Source organism: Diadema setosum, chromosome 4 (assembly GCF_964275005.1).
Source record: "Diadema setosum chromosome 4, eeDiaSeto1, whole genome shotgun sequence".
NCBI lineage: Eukaryota > Metazoa > Echinodermata > Echinoidea > Diadematoida > Diadematidae > Diadema > Diadema setosum.
In genome coordinates, this window is record NC_092688.1 from 17134985 (window position 1) to 17155320 (window position 20336).

The 20336-nt window shown below is 37.0% G+C and overlaps 1 protein-coding gene across 1 annotated transcript in view; it reads left to right on the top strand.

The window, feature by feature from the left end:
• Window positions 1-1053: 1053 nt before the first annotated feature.
• The window catches only part of LOC140226958 (apoptosis-inducing factor 3-like), a 41922-nt gene continuing 22639 nt past the window's right edge, over window positions 1054-20336 (top strand). Inside the window, exons 1-7 of the mRNA XM_072307392.1 lie at window positions 1054-1155; window positions 14093-14260; window positions 15658-15778; window positions 16519-16628; window positions 17367-17476; window positions 17939-17983; window positions 18767-18848. Of these exons, the coding sequence (XP_072163493.1) occupies window positions 14221-14260; window positions 15658-15778; window positions 16519-16628; window positions 17367-17476; window positions 17939-17983; window positions 18767-18848 (508 nt within the window). The 5' untranslated portion in view covers window positions 1054-1155; window positions 14093-14220. The remainder of the gene's footprint in view (window positions 1156-14092; window positions 14261-15657; window positions 15779-16518; window positions 16629-17366; window positions 17477-17938; window positions 17984-18766; window positions 18849-20336) is intronic.

Consider the following 20336-nt stretch of genomic DNA (forward strand, 5'->3'; position numbering starts at 1 on the left):
GGCCCCTTGAATGGCGTCGTAAAGGGGCCAAGTTTACCCAAAAATATGATACCGGTACATTTTAACAGTTACATCACTATTCTATGGTGCATTTACATATCAACATTCATTGCAATCTTTTAGTATAAGTTTTACCTATACAAAATCAGTAACATTATATGAAAATCATAACCTATAGGGATCCTTTGGAAACCATAGGATCTCTTCTTATTCTCACCATTTTTCATTGTGCCAGCAACAGTGGTGGATTGGTTGAATAATACAGTGTTTGCTGTACCATTGGCATTGTCAGGTGCAGCAGGGGGACATGAAGAGGAAGAGGAGGAGGAGGAGGAGGAGGAAGAAGGGTTCAGCGATGGCGTCTCGGTTGAAGTCTTTGAAGTTTGTGGAGGGGTGCGACCCGGAGTGGGCGTGACAATCGCAGTGCAAGTGACATTTTTCCCGACATCAGCAGGTTTCGTGAAGCTACCAAAATTCCCTCTTTTCTTCTCCCCTATAAACCGTATCTCTTTGGCGACTTCGAAGAGTGATCGTACTCGTTTAGCCTCCTCTAGTGTCGAAACCCAACCTAGTAATCCATCGTCTGATACCGGCGTCCATACCTTGGTCCACGGGCACGACGTTGGCGTCGACGGGAGGATCTCCATTCTGCGAACTGTGATTTGATTTTCCCGGTTGTAGGTACAGGTACTCAGTACCTTGTTCGAGTTTCCCCCACAGGATCGTGATCAGGTAGGACTGACGCCAATGTTGTGCGAGGAAGCCGTTAAAACTGCCTGTATAAGGATGGGGATGGCCAGTGTGTAAACAAATCTGGTCATTAGTATCGATATTCCAATATCGAGTTGTTGGTATCTCGCTAGTCTACTGTTGCCTCGCGTAGATTACCATGGAGTAGGAACTCACCTTGTCGTAATTTTGTTCGATCATGTAGTATCGATAATTGAAAACTCCCTCCATACTGAATGAATGGAGTGGAGGGGTCGGACGTTGTCAAGCGACTGTGTATGCATACCGCTTGAAGCCGCTAACTAACGTTAGTGCGTACGACGTGTGATGATCGCATCTATCTGGCAGCTCCAACAGAAATTCTGACTCGGCATAAAACCTATTTTCTGATTGACGAAAAACATTTGGAAATACACTGGTGGACAGGTAGGACGAAGCTATCTAGGTCTAGTAATGTTCTAAGTAGGCTAATGTTTTTCTTTCAGAGTCTAAATGAGATGTTTATAATTGTACCCACCCCACTCTCCAGAGAGAGTCGGCCTGCGACTGACGACAGCGGCTGGTACGGTATACCGGGAGAGTTACCGTCCCCGGCTGATGTGCCGTCCCGACAGGCAAGGCTCAGGGTCTGGGCTGTGCCGTCTGTGGGTAATGAATGGGTAGCCTATCTGGGTATCTCTTTATCAGGCACATTATAGGTTTCAGGATTGCCCAAGATCGGTCAAATCGATGTAGATCTACAGCAGATTCCCGAAATTATAGCTTGTACAAGTTGTAGAAGCAAAGTCTAATCTCTCCCAAGTTCAAGATTTAGAAAGTTCTAACGTTAGAAGTATTAGAACATGCCTAATGCTAATGGTGAGTGACTAACACTAACAGTTAGACTCTCGGCCCTATAAGTAAAAAAAAAAAAAAAAAAGATGCTCAGTCAGTGTTTTGTACCTTACCCGAAGTAAAGTTGCACTTGCAAAACATTTTTTTTTCTTTTTTTGTGTCAATTGAGTGAGTTTTCGGCTATTTCTATGGCTCTTATTTTCAATGGTATGCGAGCAATTTTCTGAAAGCAAATAGACTTTCCATTTCATCATCACCTACCATGCAGTGAAAAGATCTAACGTTAGAGTTCTATTAAACAAATAATAATTAGACCTCGGCACCTATAGAAAATTAGTATACTCTAAATGCAAACCATAGCCTGAGCAAAGGTGATGTCACTGATGAAGTTAGGCTGTATAATTATGTTTGGTTTTGTTTTTCAAAGTTTGATAAATATTCATTGATGATGTGCCAGTAACACAAGTATACCCTTGCATAGAAACTGGTGTAGTTTTTTGGTTCAGCACAAAAGTTTCTTATGGCTGAAAATGTCATGAGTATCTGTATTGTATTTGTCTTCTTTTTTGCCACTGGAATGTTTTAAGAAGTCCACAATTTTCATTTTGCAGCATAAATGCAGCCCTGATGCAAGAAGTAACTATCAACTTTTAAGTGGTTCTACTGAATCTACTCTGACAATATTTGTCTGTTCCAACAGCAGAAACTGACCAGTCTTTCAAGTCATAAATAGCTTGATTCCATTTGGTCCTCCTTTTGGCAACTGTGCACTTTACGGCCCTATAACTATAAGGCTATATTATCGAGTGAGTGCATGATTGCCCTACTTTTAAACCCTACTCTGCAACATGTTGCACTAGATGTGTTTCCATTGTTTGTGATTTTGTGATTTGTAGCCATTGTATCACTATTTGTAAGTTTTGTAGCATACCAGGGGAACTCCTGGCAGGGAAGAGCAAGTAGTCTAATATTTCTACCATGATCAGTGCTCAAATTTAACTTTATTCTCTAGAGGCCTGTTCTGGCCACTAAAATCTTTGAATCTGAAAATTTAGTGGCCTGAAAAAGAAATGCAATGGCCCAAAAATCGCAAAATGAAAGGAAGTTTAAAAATTCACTTTGAATTGTTGTTGCATGAGCTGATCAGACCACCAAAAGATAGTGTCTTTTTAAATTTGGTGGCTCGACTTCAAGTTTTGTCATTGACAACAAACATTACATCTGATAGGCAATACCTGTGTAAGAGCTAGGCCTCATTGCCCTCTTGTATCAAGTTGGTACTTTTTTTTTATCCATTGTGCATTACCCTTAAATTTTTACCATTTTGTCTTCTTTCTCGTTTTCTTATTGGAAAACTGGTTCAGTATAACAAACACTATTAAATAGTTTTTTCTTTGCTTGATAGTCTTACTTGTTGCAGATTCACAGCTTGATTACATGTACTGGCCAAGGTAAAAAAACAACAACAACAACCAACAAAACAAAACAAAGCAATTCCACCAAGGTTCTGCAGTTCTGTTGGATGCATTGTTGACATTGGCATGGCAACCAAGCTTCTGTCAGCCAGCTAGTAGTCTAGAAGAACCTTATTAGCAACAATCTGTTGATGAAGGCCAAGATAATGACATTATTACACAACTATGCAATGACATGCAGAGTTTAACAATCACTGCACATTGTCATGGTATTTCATGATTTGATAGACCTCTGATCTTGTCATTTGCTATACACACACATAAAATACTCCCTGTTTGTTGGTACTTTTAAGACACAGGGTGTGTGTCTATTAGGTAGTTTTGTGTTCTGAACTGTCTGTGATTTACACTTCCTTAAAAAAGAAAAAGAAAATATGACTAAACAATAGATGGTTTTATAATTTATGATAGAATTTGTATTGAAAATTTGTTGCAAGTTCCCCAGGAAAAGGTCTTTGACGGAAGGTGGATTAAAGAAAAACATGTCATCATGTAGCCCGACCAGACGCTGTTACGCTATGCGAAAACAGCATCTGACGAGCGCGGCATGCAGCCTCAAAGTGAGGAACCTCAACACAACTACAAAACTTAGGAAAATGTATACTTTTCTCCTTTAAACAGAATACTTTACTCACGTTAAATGCATGTTTCTATTACAGAAGAATAGTTCGCCACACTGGGTCCATGGAGACCACTTGCGATAAGTCCGTGGAACAAATAAATGACACTTTCTGGCGCAATTCCTGACCGTCGGTACGTCGCGACGTACCATGTACAGCGACTGGGCTGTGTATAGTTAGGCCTGGCGTGAAAGATTGTGTACCGTGTGGACATGCTGGATATGATGATCAATTTCGATAAGTTTCATTGCGTACATTTGAATACTGATAGCATCAGATGTAGAGTAAATATTGAAAAGTATACTTGTTGAGTTTGAGGTGACAAAAATGATGTTAAGTATCAAAATTCAAAGCTATTGTAATACGATTACGTCGCTCTCCTAGTGGTTGGTGGTCGCGCGCGTACAGCCCTGTCACGACGTACCATGTACAGCGACTGGGCTGTGTATAGTTAGTCATCATGGAAATATTTTGTGTACAAGTATGCAGCGGAACACATTCAGAAGATCAATGGAAGAGAATCACACTAATTTGAATCTGCAAAAATTTGTCATGTGAAATGATATTCTATATGCTTGTAGAAAAGTTGTCTTGGTTCTATGACTGTTTTATGACTCTTGCAAAACAACCCACTTTCAGTTTTTAGTTTGTGTGTAGGGGATCAGTAATCCATTTCATTTTTAAAGCTCTTCCCAGATAAGAGAATCAAGAAGATGATAATGTTATACGCTCTAATAATTTTCTTGGACATGTGGTATTGATTCCCAATTCTGCAAAAGTCCTATTATACTATACAGGGTCTTATTATGCACAAGAACATGAAGACTTTTATATCGAGAATTGTCATATTCACATGGACCAAAGCAGCCAGGCTTGAAAGCAGCTCTCTTTCAGATTGTTCACAGGTCTCTAGAATAATTATGACTTCCTGACACTTGGAAATATTGCAAACCCCTTTCTAAATCATATCATCACATTTCTTTTAATTCTTTTGCTGATGAGGGGCTGTACTGTTATTTCCAGACTTTGTATTTAAACAGCTTTCTCATAGAAGTGAAATTAGAGAATTTGATAATGACTTTTAAGTCTATGTGTACACATCTAACTCTGTACTGGAGTTACTCCTGCATTTAGATTGATTACTGATCAAACCTCCACTTGATTTTGACATGAAATGTGAGCATAACTTGGGGTACTAGTATAGCATTGCATGCATATTTCATGAATTTGTCCTTGCATCAATATCTGGAGTGTGAGCATAACAAATTAGCATACTAAAATGCTATATGAGCTGGATATCCATGCATCTGTTATCACTTCTATCTGAGTGTAAAGTATGTGTTTGCATTTTCTGTGATAAAATATGTATGTAATGAGAAGCCCTAAGTTTAAGCTCATCATCCACAAAAATGCAGTAGTGATTAGCATATAAATGTGTAGACATTAAATAGTCAATACTTCAGTATAACTCACATGTACAAGTGTATGTGGATTTTAATCTCTTTTAGTGAGGCTGCTTGGTAGGGCTGAATCTCAATAGGTGAAAAAAAAATATTGCAAGACAAAGCTAGCAATTTTTCTTTATTTTCTGTTTAAGAAATCAATTCCATAGAATATGATCAGGATCAGTTGTCAGTGTATGGTACTAGATTGGATTGATAGCAAGTAACAGCCCCTCTCCAATCCCTGTCACAATGTTTGTTGTCCCTCTTGTGTTCCTGTCTGCCGCAAGAGGAGGCCAGTGGACTGCCACTGGGTCTTCATCCGGTATTTCTCAACAGGCGTGTACTCTCTCCACACGTATCAATAATCAAAGTTCAAGAGGATCTCTGCATTCTTACATAGTGACTTGTGTTGTTTGTGATATCACAAGGGGGGGGGGGTGTTCATAGCCATACAGCTTCCATGAAACATGGAAACAGTTGTGACACTTGCTGTTTGGGAGGAAAAGGGAAAGTCCGGTATGTTTTTATCTATATTATTGGAGTAACATATGGCATTCTATGTGCTGCATTTTCACAAATTTATAAACAGTCTACATTACTTGATCATATGTTCCACTTGTAAGCGTAATGTAAATTGAGGCACTTTTAGTTTTAATGAAGTTGCGCATTTTACACTGGGGGAAAAGATAAACAAGGTACTTACAGAGATCAATCCTCAGTCCTGTCTACTCTTCACTACAATATTCTTCCTCAATTTAGATGAAATGACAGGTTTTGTTGTTGTTTATATTTAATTATGAAGGGTTTTCTAAATAAGTGCTCATAGCAAGCTTGGATATTCATTGAAGAAATATTTAAAGTGTCTTAATATTACACCTGTATTGGACGTAAGATAGGTGCTTGTGCACTGTGTTTTACTATGTTAAATACATTGTACAGGGAAAGACTCTGTTTATATGCATTAGTTGCTGTAAAAGTGGAAATTTTTTTTGCAACTAGTTCATCACTATCAGCCAGGTAAGATGAATGTCACATATACGTTTTTAATTCCGTGGAATCAAAATACCAATAATAAAAAAAAAATTATATATGACACTGAAAAATTTAGCGTACTTTTATCTTCTATCTAGTTTGATGTTGGGCGGAATGTGCAAACATTTTCACTTGTATTACAGTATACCGTAGTAGTGTTAGCAACTATAGATTAAGAAATACCAATTGACAGCCTTGTCAAATGAAACATGATACTTTATTACTCCTTCCTGTGGATAACACGATAGGAAGTGATTACTATATGCTGCGGGTACCTGGCAACAGCGTAAGACAGTGTAGTCTACTCTTTATGAGCATGACTGTTTTTTGTTTGTTTGTTTGTTTGTTTTTTGGAGTTTACATACCTTTGTCTAGAATATCTGTTTGTGTTTACATAATTTGTATGGCAGGCTGCATGGTTAAATGAAGTAGGCCATAAGCAACACTGCTGATGACTGGAAAGGTACAGGGTACCATGTTCATTGATTGAATGCTCAGAATGGATGGTAAACAAGCCATGATGATGGTAATTGAATGCTGGTGCATGATATGTCTAGATGTGCAGAATGCTTTCTTTATACTTTTCATGATAAACAAGGCAAAACTTAGGCACATTCTACTAGTAACTTCTGTAATAATAATGATAATGATGATTATAATGATAATAGTTATAATGGTTCACAGTACATGTAGGTACAATGTATGACAACACAGTCTTACAAAAGGTGGTAATGACATAACATGAATAAATGCAATGTTTAGAAATACAAAACTACACTTATACTGTAGAATTACAGGTCTTAAAATAACAGATCTATACTATATTACAATTTACAGAATAGATATGATTTATGTTGATTTTTATATAATGTGAATGTTAAAGGGACTGTACAGTACTGGTTGAGGTGGGGATTCAGGTTTATAACATTCCTAAATGAGATAATGAGAAACCTCTTACGAAATATAAAAGAGCATGTAATTTTAAGGAGGATTCAACGTTTATTTGATGAAAATTGGTTTTCAAATGGCCGAGATATCCAAAAAAAAAAGTGATAATAAAAGGCGACAGGCCACGCCTTTTATTAGGATCTCTTTGTTTTACATTGTTTTTGGATATCTCGGCCATTTCCAAACCAATTTTCATCAAATAAACTTTTGATACCCCTTAAAGTTGCATGCTCTTTGACATCTCATAGAGTGGTTTCTCAATATCTCGCAAAACATTAAAAGCTAAATCCTAACCTCAACCAGAACTGTACACCCCATTTAAGGATTCTCATTGACTGGGGTACGGTAGTGTATTCCGTACAGTACCAGTACTTTGGGAGCATAAAAGCCAAAACATTTTGGTGCCAGAATACAATATGATAGATTAAATCTACAATGTAGGAAAGTTCTACAAGATGAGTTGGATCATAACTACCAAGTAGAACGGAGATTAGAAACTGGTTTGTAGCGAATTGAATTGTCAGTTAAATACTGTGTTGCAAGATTAGGTCTGACTTTAATTTTATGGTACTCAAAGTCAACAGCATCTTGAGATTGTTGAATTGAAAGGGTTAGACCCCATTCTACCTGCAGGCACATTCTGCCTTGTAAGAAGTCTTTATGTTCAGACTATGCATGTACATGTACATGCATCAATGGAAATGTATGCTTCCATGGTACATTGCCCTCAACTTTTGGCATTTGAAACAGCAGAGATATCCCATCGCACAGTCTATGAAAGTTAATACCAAATTATCAAACATATTGCGCCATACAGTGTCGGTATGCAGGCAGTTGTGTAAAGACATCAAAAGTTTGTCCTCAGTGTCATGGCAAGGTCATCATCACAGGTTCGTATAAAATCGGTGCCTGTCTACAAATTATAGCAAGTGTCACCCTTAGAGTGTGTCTCTATAGTGTTTTATGCACAGGGATGAACACTTTTAATTCTGCTTAAAGGACAAGTTCACCTTCATTAACATAAGGATTGAGAGAATGTAGCAATATTAGTAGAACACATCATTGATAGTTTGAGGAAAATCGGACAATCCATTCAAAAGTTATGAATTTTTGAAGATTTTGTGCAGTCACCGCTGGATGAGAAGACTACTGCAGTGTATGATGTCACATGCGTACAACAATATAAGGAAAATATAAAGAGAATTTCACAAAATTTCATCTTTTGAAAAAAGTATACATTTCCTTGACTCGTTACTGACATGTGTTATGGGTAATTCCCATTGCCTTTAGAAAGAGGCAAGTCAGGTGCTCTTTTATTATGTGAAAAAAGTGAAAATATGTTAAATTTTCTTTACATTTTCTTTATACTGTTGTACTCATATGACATCACGAGCCTTAGTAGTCTCCTCATCCAGCTGTTCCAACACAAAAATTTTAAAAATTCATAACTTTTGCATCGATTGTCCAATTTTCCTCAAACTTTCACTGATGTGTTCTACTAATATTGCTGCATTCTCTCAATCCTTATGTTTATGAAGGTGAACTTGTCCTTTAATGCAGGTATAATACGTAATCGTGAATGTTGAATGGATCCAGTGCTGAATGGGGTAAGTTTTGTGGCACACAGTGTGTTTAAAGTGTGGATTTTTGTTTGAGGAGTGATAAACAAAAATGTTAACTTCTAATTGTTAGTGGTTATTGATGCAATCTAGTGGAGTGTGGAAATTTCAGTGTTTACTTTTAGCTAGCTTTATAATGAAAAGCAAAAACCTGGACATTTCACAGCAATGTATTGTATACAAATATGCATTTTTGTGTTTGGAAATGTTGGCCTTGTCAGACAACAAGCAGGTGCATCCTAACATGTTTATTTGCTCATAGATCTGTGACAAGTGATCCAACATTATGATGAACAGGCACAATTACCTATAACAGGGCTCGACATTTACATTTTTCTTTGGTGGCCTATTCGGGCTACTGAAATCTTTGAATGTAAAATTTTGATGCCCCTCCCCCCCCCCCCCCAAAAAAAAAACAAAAACAAAAACAAAAACAAAAACAAAAACAAAACAAAACGTTGTGGCCCGTAATGAAAGGAAATATAATGAAATTTCATTCTAAATTCTAATTGCCAATCAGACCACCAAAAGATAACCTTTTTTACTGGGAAATTTGGTGGCCCAACATAAATTTGTAGTGGCCCTGGGCCAAAAAGCCTCCTCTAATGTCAAGCCCTGACTATAATATCCTGTGCACATAGTTGTTTTTATAAATTTTATTCATAAGCAATCATTTAGATCCACCTTTTCATGGGGGTGCTGTCTGTCATCCAGGGATAAAACAGCTTAGTAAACTACAATGAATTTAGAGTGGTTAGTATTTTCTCTCTTTCTCTCTCTCCCTCTCTTTTGTTTGACACTGGTAGCTAATTTAGGACTTTGTCTCCATCTCCTATTTGCTACTTTTTAAACAATCAAAGATTTTTTATTCTTTTATCTATTTAGGGGGGTTGGGATGTGAAATCGTTTGACACAAGATGGAGTACAGTCACATACACTGTTACTCATTATAACTACATTGTACAAACGTGAAATTGTTGGGTTTTTTCTGTACATTTGAAGTATTCAGTCTTAGAGACTTCATCACTATATTCATATAATATGGCAGTATATGAACTTTAAAATTTACTTCTCTCTCTCTCTCTCTCTCTCTCTTTCTTTCTCTCCATAATTTCATTATCAAGTATGTTTAATAGATTGTTCTGTGCTGTGGACGTTTCATTACGAAGCAATTACAAAGTTAATTGCAGCTAGCCTGGGGGATGAGATGTTGCAACAATTTCAGTCGCCATACATTGTTAATGGCAATTAGCAGATCATAGACACTGATGAATCAGTACTGCATATATAGATTGATCATGCATGCACAAGCAGTCAGCAGCATTTACTGGCATAGTGGGCTAAGTTTGTGTCCATTTAAATGGTCAACATGACTGTGGCATGATGCATTTTCCTTTCATTGGTTGTTGTGTAGTTTGTAGTCCTTTTTTCCTGTGTGAGATGTTAAAAGTTCTGAATTTGTATAGATAGATAGATAGATAGATAGACAGACAGACAGGTATATAGACACTTTAAAAGTGGAAATATCTACATGAGTTATTTTTGTGCTCAGCCAGGTAAGACAAATCTTGCGGGCTTCAAACAAAATATGAAGTAGGGTATTACATATAATAGGCCAAAAAAAGAAAAAAGAAAAAAAAGATCGAGTGCTTTCATTTTCGCACTAGTTTCATGTTGCAAGGAATATGTGAAAATGTCCACTTTTACTGTGTACATAAATAGATAGAACAGAATTACAGGTACAGTCTGTTGGATCACTTGGAATGCTTCATGCCCTTTGCTGATTTTACATTTCAGATCATGTGATATCCATATTTTATAAGGAGTGACAAGATACTTTTGTTTTTCATATACCTTAACCCATTGAAGACTAATCCTGAGTGTACTCGGGCAGGTGTCTATGGGAAATGCGTGTTACAGCAATATCAGGTCATCCTCAAAGTTTTAAGGTTTCAGGCTGAATGAATGTCTGTCAAGGATGATGAATTTAGTCTATTCACAGTTGACTTGCTATAATGAAAAGCTTATGAACGTACTGCATGGACTGGGAAAACCCCAATTATTTCAACTGCTGCCTGTGGCCCTAATTATTGATTCCAATACTGTAGACTTCATTCTAATACCCTCCTTCTGACAGCACACACTGGATGTGTTGACATCAGCATACCAGTATACACATTTTCCATCAGCCAAAGTATTATTAAGGCAAGAGTAAACCCAAGATGATATTTTACTGATACTGTCTGAAACTTGCCTTTTTATCCTTTATTTCATCCCAAGCCAGAAGCAGACAGGCAAGCAGGCGTGCAGACTTCTGAGTATATACCTGGGCAGGTGTCTATGGGAAATGCATGTTGTAGCAAAATCAGCCCATCCTCAACGTGTTAATAACATGCTATGTCATAGCTTTACACCTTGGGTGTACTTGCATGTTGATTTTCAGAGTTACAGCTCGTTATTCCGAAGGCTCTTTATTCCTAAGATTCGTTATTACGAAGGTTCATTGTTCCGAATTTCATTTTCGGATTAACCGGTCTTCGGAATAACGAACCTTCGGAATAATGCCACAAATTTTCGGATTAATGAACCCCTTTTCATATTCGGATTAACAAACCTCTAGGTATAGGGAATTTGCGTGTTTCGGATTAACGACCCTTCGGAACAACGAACCTTCGGAATAGCGAACCTTCGGAATAATGAACAGCACCCGATTTTCAGTGGGTGTTGGAAGGCTTGAAACCAATATCATTGTGTGGTGGATTGAAAATCAATAATTTACGGAGTGTTAAACCTAGATACGTAGGTACTCTTGGCTGCCAGTAGTTTATCATATAATTTGTTGTTCAGTATTGATTGCCTTGTTTTGCAGCTGTATTGTAAAGTCATTTTTGCTTTTGGAAATAAATTCCTTCTTCTACCCCATGAACATATTCAATAGAACATTTCTACAAAATTACAATCATTTGAACCCCCACATATTATTGTCATTCATCTCTTTCTCTCTCTCTGCCTTTCCGACCATCATTTATTTTCCTCCTCTCTCTCTCCCCTTCTCTTTCCTTTCTTTTCTTTAAGTCAGTAGAAAATTTAAAGAATTGTGGATTATTAGTTTTGTGACTGCAATACTTTTTATGGTCCACTCATTTGCAGCTAGACATAATATACTTACACAAGTTAAGTTTTAAGAGACCATGCAGACACCAGATCATTGTGTTAACCAGTGTAAAAGAAAAAAAAATAGTATGCTGCCTGTGGTACTGATGTCTCTTGAAAGTCACAGGTGTGAGGTGAAGTGTGAATTGTTGTGGGATGATCCACGAAGTGCTGTGGGAAGAAGGTTGAAGATTTTGTCGTGTCATTGTTACAAAGGGATGAACAAGAAGATGTGTGATGGAAGTGTACAGGTGCTCCAATTGTAGCTCCACTTATGTGAATGTGTGTGTGGGGTGTGCATGTGTCTACATCATTCTTTAATGTACAGTGTAGTTCAGAGAAGGGGGGGGGTAGTGGAATTACAAATATCTAAACTGGTTGAGTAAATGTGTACAGTAATTAGAATACACATTAAAACTCTTAACTAAGCAGATTTCAAGGTGAGATAACATATCATTCTCAGTTTAGCAAGAATTGTAAATGTGAAGTCATGTGATGTTATGTACACATATGAGTGGATTTCAGAACATATTTGATTTCCTGCCATAAATAATGATGTGCTATGACATGGTTTGGCTTGCTGCTGTTCATGTTAAAGGACAAGTCCACCTTCATAAACATGATGATTGAGAGAATGCAGCAATATTCGTAGAACACATAGGTGAAAGTTTGAGGAAAATTAGACAATCCATTCAAAAGTTATGAATTTTGGAAGTTTCAGTTCCGTGATTGCTGTATGTGAAGACTACTACAGCTTGTGATGTCATATGTGTACAACCATATAAAGAAACTATAAAGAAAATTCAACATATTTTCACTTTTTTCGCATAATAGAAGAGCACATGACTTGCCTCTTTCAGAAGGCAGGGGGAGTAATATTGCCCTTAACATATATCAGTTACAAGTTGAGAGAATGTGTACTTTTAAAAAAAAAAGAAATTTTGTGGAATTCTCTTTACATTTTCCTTACATCATTGTACGCATGTGACATCAACTGCAGTAGTCTTCTCATCCAGCAGTGACTGCACAGAAACTTTAAAAATTCATAACTTTTGAATGGATTGTCCAATTTTCCTCAAACTTTCACTGATGTGTTCCACTTATATTGCTGCATTATCTCAATCCACATGTATATGAAGGTGAACTTGTCCTTTAATGGGATCAATTGTGAATCTGACATGCATGCGTCACAGACAGTATATCAAGTTGTCATGATTTATAGTTCTAATTATGGATTTTAAGGGAACATCACTTTGGGTTACTCTTGTTTAATCTGTGTCACATTCTGCCTATGCAAACTTACTGGTAATTGTATTTTGAGTGACATTACCATACATTTTAAAGGCTGTATATTTTATACAAGAACCTGAAATAGTCTTAATACTGTTGTTGACTCCAAGTTTTGCATAAATTTCCATTTATCTGCTGCCCCGATATCACTGCACCCACTCAAACAGCTTTCTCTACAAGGTAGACTCTTTCTTCTAATTTACAAACTTTAAAAACTGGAATGCTCATGGTGAAGCAGTTTGATTGTGAAATTACTCCACAGGGCTGATTGAATGAAAACAGTTATATGTCACTCCAAGGCAATTTGCAGGTTATTGTAATCTTTTTCTTCTTTCTTTCATTGCCATTCATATTTTCATAGTTGACTGAAAGTATCAAACTGTGATGTTTGTTTAGACGGGTGACTGAAATGTCTGACCTGGATTTCTTGAGTAAATAAATGTACCGAGTCAAAGTCCACCAGTACTCAAATCAAAATAGTGCACATTGAATTCTAAATGGTACTGCTTCTCTGGCACATCAAAATTTGCTGACCAATAGGTTGGAAGGAATCTGTAAAAACAAGGTACCTTGTCACTTGTTTACTGAGCATCCAACCAGCTCAGTTGTCAATAGACCTGAATGATTCGGCAATTTGATAGAAAGCACTTTGTGTTAAACTATGAATCAGCATTAAGTCAAATATATTTACAATTTTGATATGCAGTTCTTAAACAAGATATATGTGTCTGTGTGCATTCTGCATTTGCAGCTTAGAGACTGTACCAAGTGTAGTGGGGTTTGTGCCAAGTATGGAATTGGGTTGGTGATTTACTCTGCATTTTCTTGCCGGTGATTATATTCCTGGTGATATTTCATCATTTACACACAACAACAGATAGAAAGAATACAGTGCTGAGTGACTCCTTGATTATTTTCAGTTGTGGTGATTTGTTTCCATGCAACAGATGCCACTGAAGAATTTGCCATGACAGTGGGCTGAAGGAGTTTGCGAGAGAGCCCTGAATTCATCCATTATATGAGTTGAAGTATATTGAACACCAGCTGAAGTTAGTATCATCCGACACAACACGCCATGGGAGGGTGCTCATCCAAAGACCAGACAGTCAGTCAAGGTAAGACCAGGGAGATGGAAGAGAGACATTTCCCTGGTAAGACATAAAACCAAGACAGTCCTACTCTGCAAGACCATGGAGATCAGTTTTCACTTCAAGGACATACCAGCATAAACTTTGGTACCACCATAATTATTGAAGTGAGAAGATTGTAATGTGATAAAGTGACTTTTAAGTTGTTTCCAGCCATGCAGTTTTTCTCTTCAATAATAATAGGATTCCAACTCTTTTTTGCAAACTCTCATAACATTATTGCTGCGCAATGAGAAGTTTTGTTTGTTTGTTTGTTTTTTTTAATCTATAAAATGTGCGGCATGAGGTCTCTGCCTGTCTATCTATCAAGCTATCTATTGTTTTATCTTTCTATCTATCTGTCCATCTATATATCTTTTTATCTTTCTATCTATCTGTCTATCTATATATCTTTTTATCTTTCTTTCTATCTGTCTATCTATATAGCCGTCTGTCTGCCCTTCAATTTCTGTTCCAGCAAAATGCAAGTCTCCGATGACATAATTTATTTTGTTGTATGGGTAGCAAAATAAGCATAATGTACCTTCATTCCTTTTGGTTGTAGAAGTGACACACATTAAGTGTTGATGTTCATATTAGAGTGGAAGCAAAGTTTAATAGAATATCTATAACATTCATTTTTATCAGCTCTTTATTAGCAAATCCATGTAAATGTTTGATTCATAGGCTGCATCTTTAAATGAGAAAAATATTTACAGTTTTCTTTCACCTTTTCTCCCACCACTTCTTTATTTATCTTTCCATCATTCGGATATATATATACCCTGACATTGTTATGTCACTGTTATTGGCAATTTGTGTTATTGTGTCTGTAAATATGATTTGTTATGCCTTCTTTTTATTATTTTCATGGATATTTATTACATTCTGCCATTTTTGTGTTACCATTCTATATGATTTGCATTCCAAATTAAATGTTTTGTGTTACCATTCTATATGATTTGCATTCCAAATTAAATGTTTTGTATTCAACCACATACATTCTGGGGTCCGTATTTGTATCTTTTATTGTAATTTCATATTTCTTTTCATTTCACACATGCTCATTGTTGCTCATAATGCAATATATGCACTACATTTCTACTTGTGTGGAATGCATTCCTTTACACTACGGTGCAATGTTCCTTTTGCAATTCTACACCTGAGTTGATATATATTATTCTTTATTATACCTCATGAATGTGCATGATTCAATGTATGAACACACCCATTTCTCTGAATATATTACACTTTTACATGTGCACAAATTGTAGTCAGTCCATTGTCTGTTCCTGCCAAAACTGACCCTTCCATACCCACCTCATCTGCCACACCCTCTAACTCCTCCCCTGCCCCACCCGGTGGCACCCCTAATCTCGCAGCAGATGGGACGAAAAGTACCAGTAAGCAGGCCCCTGGGAAGGGACCGGTGAAGAATGGCACTGGCACCCACGCACCTGGCTTGGAGGCCATAGTGTGCAAAGTGGATGACATGAAAGATGGAGAGTAAGATATATGTCACTCTTTTTCATTATTTTGAGGGTTTCATACTGTAAAACCAGACATTTTTGGGGTGCATTAAACTTTTGTGAATTTCACAGAGAGCCAAGATTCTCAAAAGTAAAATGCATGTACAATTTAGTGTTTGTCTACACAATGCATTGAATGTCATTAGCGATTGGCAAAAATTTCATGCTGCAAAAAAGTTGTCCGCTCCAATTTGCAAAAATGTTATGCCGCAAATGTTTATGGTTTTACAATACTATAGTTTGATATATATGATCTGTGTTCTCTGTTTTACATGTACATACTATACCTTTTGGCTTGCCTATTCAAAGGGATAGCTATTGCAATCTGATTACCGGGCAGTCCTGAAAAATAGAAAGATGGGTGTTTAAGTCTTTTTGTCTCATCTTATACAAAGTTATCATCCATCAAGAGAGACCTGGAATTAGCATCCTTCTGCATCTACACTGAGATTGAACTCCCTCTGATTGTATTGTGTTTGTTTAGTCATTTGATGCAGTGAGCATACTGAAGAGAACTTCACTTTCTGGCCCAACCTTTTCATATAAATGTTTCAATTGTCATAAAATATTTTGCTATGCCTATGGCTTTATAGTAGGACTTTGAAAAACATCATGTTCGTAACATTGTGCATTCACCTAACTAATGTGCCGTAAGTGGGGAGAGGAAGAGCAAACACTTAATACGGTTTATCTTGATGCTGCCTATCACTTTACTAGAATGCGAGAAGTGGACATTGGCACTGGCAAGGCACTTCTGGTGAAGGAGCTCGGTGAGTTCAGCGCCATCGGACACAAGTGTTCTCACTATGGAGCACCTCTAGTTAAAGGTAAGAATTATTGTCATAGAAAATGAAACAGCAATTTCTGCACAAAAGCAAAGATGATTTATGTTTTATTGCTTTTTAACTGAGTGCAAAAAGTATAATCACTATGTTAGGAAAAGTGTCGTGCGAAAGAAAAATTTTGTGTTATTTTTCTATTGTTTGTCATTCTGGTATGGTGTTGCTAGGCAGAATTTCTAGGTTGTAGTCTGGAAAAGAGTGTGTACCCTAATCTTTCTTTGTCCAGTTTCATAGTGAGCCAAGCAAATAGAGTCTAACTTATGAATGATTTACCAGAAAGCATACATTATGTTGTTCTGTAATATCTAAGATCATAATAATGTATCAGTTTGACATCTATTTTGGCATAGAAGCCTGCTGGGATTTTAGGTTTGAAAGCTGATTGGTGATGAAAGCCAATTTGTCTTCTAAGATTTTTCCTTCCTCATCTTTTAAGTGTTTCCGGCATGCATCCAAAATTTGATTTTAATTAGAATTGATTTCAACATGTGTGTCACCTTCAAGATCAAGAGACCTACTCTTACTGAGGCAACTCTTCTGATTTATCAAGTCACATACAATGTATGTTTAGGAAAGTGCATGTGTGCAATGACTTGTGCACATTATAAGAATCAACTAAATGTTTAGTACCTTCGGTGAACCTACTTTCTTGCCCGTCATGTAAAGTTTTCTGAGATGTCTCAATGAAGCACACCTCTTGAATGGCATTTCATGTACACACAGGTGCTCTGTGTAATGGGCGTGTCCGCTGTCCCTGGCATGGAGCTTGCTTCAACACAAAGACAGGTGATATCGAAGACTTTCCAGGGCTGGACAGTGTACCCAAATTTGAGGTCAGTCAAAAGCATTTTGTAAGCTAATGCCATGTATCATTTTTTTGTTCGTACCACATTTTGTTTTATTTGGTTGTTTGTATGCAAAATTAAGTGTGTGGTTTCGATGACAAAAGGTGTATATGCGTAGAGAGATATGAATAGACTATCAAGATAGTCTAATGATCTAAAGGCAAGCCTACCTTTGAAAGAGTGAGCCTTTTTATTTTTATCTGTTTTGTTTTTTGTTTTTTTGAATGGCATGTTCATCCACAGAAATTTGTGTTGGTGATAATATCTTCACTCTGCTTCATAGAATAGCTACGAAGCATTTTAATTATTTACTTCTAGTTTTCAAGGGCAGTATGAAGGGATGATGCAAGGGGCATTATTTGTTTTGATAATTGTTCAGTGCAAATCATTACCCAGGCATTCTAGCCCAGCAGTATTCATACTTTGTCGTACTTTTTTATTTTCTCTTAGGTCAGAATAAGTGGAGATGATGTCATTGTCCAGGCGAATCCAGAGGTGAGCTTGGTATACCTCCAGGTTGATCTTTAACACAAGACATTTAGTTTACACGTCAATAAAATATGATACCTGTTGGACAATTGTACAAATTTTGGCATGATTTTTTAAGGAGCTAAACCTTAGTGTCTACTTTGTCCTTAAAACTGGATTCATGAATGTTTTTAATAAACAGAACGGTAACAGGTCAGTCATATAATCAATTGAAATCATGAAATACTGATTAAAGGCATAATTTACCATTTGCAGATAAAACAAAAACCCAACTTTAGTGCTTCAAAATAATTCTAAAATGTGAGTTAGAGGTAGAAACAACCAAAGTAAACATTTGAATCAGTGTAATTCATGTTAAGTATTGTTTAATATACAAAATGTAAACAATAGTTACAATGAAAATGTTTCTAGACTAAACTTCTGCAGTTTTGGTTTATTGAGAAAAATAGTGATATCTCCTTATATTTTAGGCTTTATTGCAAAATTGTACATGGTAGGAGGTTTTGTGATACATCTGACCGACACATAAGCATCAAATCTCGAACATTTTTAAAATCACTGCTCTCAATGGTAAATAATACCTTTAAAAGTTATTGAATTAAATCAAGAAGGAATTATTAAAGCATGTGTGAATAAAGCAAGATGCCTTAGTAAGTATCTTAGTTGTAAATCTATTCTTATTGTGCTGATGTCTGTTTTTCCATTAGGTTCTTATAACAGACCACTATAGTAAATGTTCTTATTCCATGTATATGAGGATTGCTCTTCCCTCGGGTTTTTTCCCCATAGGATTTCCTGTCTCATAAACGAGTGAAGAAGATGGTAACCTGTTCACCAGATGATGAGAAGACAGTACTCATCATTGGTGGAGGTGAGTTGTGTTGTTCAAATGTTGCACCATCAATCCTTCTAGGTTTTACAGGGTCAAGTCCTCACATCTAATTGACATTAAAGGTAGGGAATCCCATTTGCATGCCTTAAATGAAGAGTTGTATAAACACAGTGGTATGTTGAAGAGAGTATCATTTTAGAAACTCCCATAAAGTATTGAAAGTGGAAGGTAACATTTAGTACATTTTTATTGACTGTTAGATTTTGAATTGAATTCTTTTCGGGGCTCACCGTAAATTCCAGTACATTACTAGGCCACCTTTGAGTAGTTGAGTTTTGTGCATTATTCAAATTGTAGATAACTGTTGACTTCCAAATTTCTAAGCAGTGGCCTAAACAAGTCCCCTGAGGTTCATATTCAATGTTTTGCTGCATTTTGGGAGTTCTGTAAAAGGTATCCCCTACCTTTAAAGGTGCATAGTCCCGGTAGTGTAGAGGGCGCTGTTGATTATACTGCCGATCACCGTTAGCATTGATACGAAGATTACCGAGGTTGAGCTGTCATCAAGAGTAAAGTGCATAGGTGTTGCTAAGTAACGTTGCCTTCGTTGTCTTCTCTGCGCATTGCGCAGTCTGTAGTAATGCCAGAGTGCGTGCATATGTGCTTGTTATTATGACATCACAAAAGAAGTTTGCTAAAGCTGTCATCCCCCTCAGCCGAATCATGAGCCGAACAGTGATCGGACCACTGACTACAGTGAATCAGACTATCTTCGAACTCGGGGAAGTGGGCCACAGCGTAAGCGCTTAAGAGGAGTCGATAGCGTAGGTCTCTGTAGGAAACTTGCGCCGTGCGCCCATGTACGCATTTGACTAATGCACCGGAACCATGTACCTTTAAATCCATGCATGTGCTGTCCTCAATGATGAGCACATGTTGATAATTTCATTTCTATTCCAAACTCCTTGTCATCATCATTGTTGTTGCCACTGTCCTCTTCATCATCACCATCACTGTCATTGTCATCATCATCATCTCCTTGATTAGTGAATCAATCATCAACAACATCAATATCAGTGTTACTTTATTGAAAACAACAACATCTTGAATATCGACTTTGGCATCATCATCTCCTTTATCAGTAAAATTATCAACAACATTAACAACAATGTCACCTATTGAAAACAACATGATCTTGAATATCAGCATCACCGTCATCATCATCACCGATGACAACAACATCATCACAATTATCATCACCATCATCAGTATTATCATCATCATGAACATCATTGGCGAGCTTTAGATTTGCAACGAGAACGCTAAGATGACAACAGCCTCCTGGGTTGAATAATGGAAACAGCTGCCTTGCACATGTGCACAACAACATTGTAAGACTGATGGCGTTGTCTTTAGCGTTCGCGTTGCTGATCTAAAGCTTGCTATTGTCATCATCACCAGAATCATCATCATCATTACCATTGCTGATGGTAGTAGATACAGCAGGAGCAGCAACATTGTCAGTTT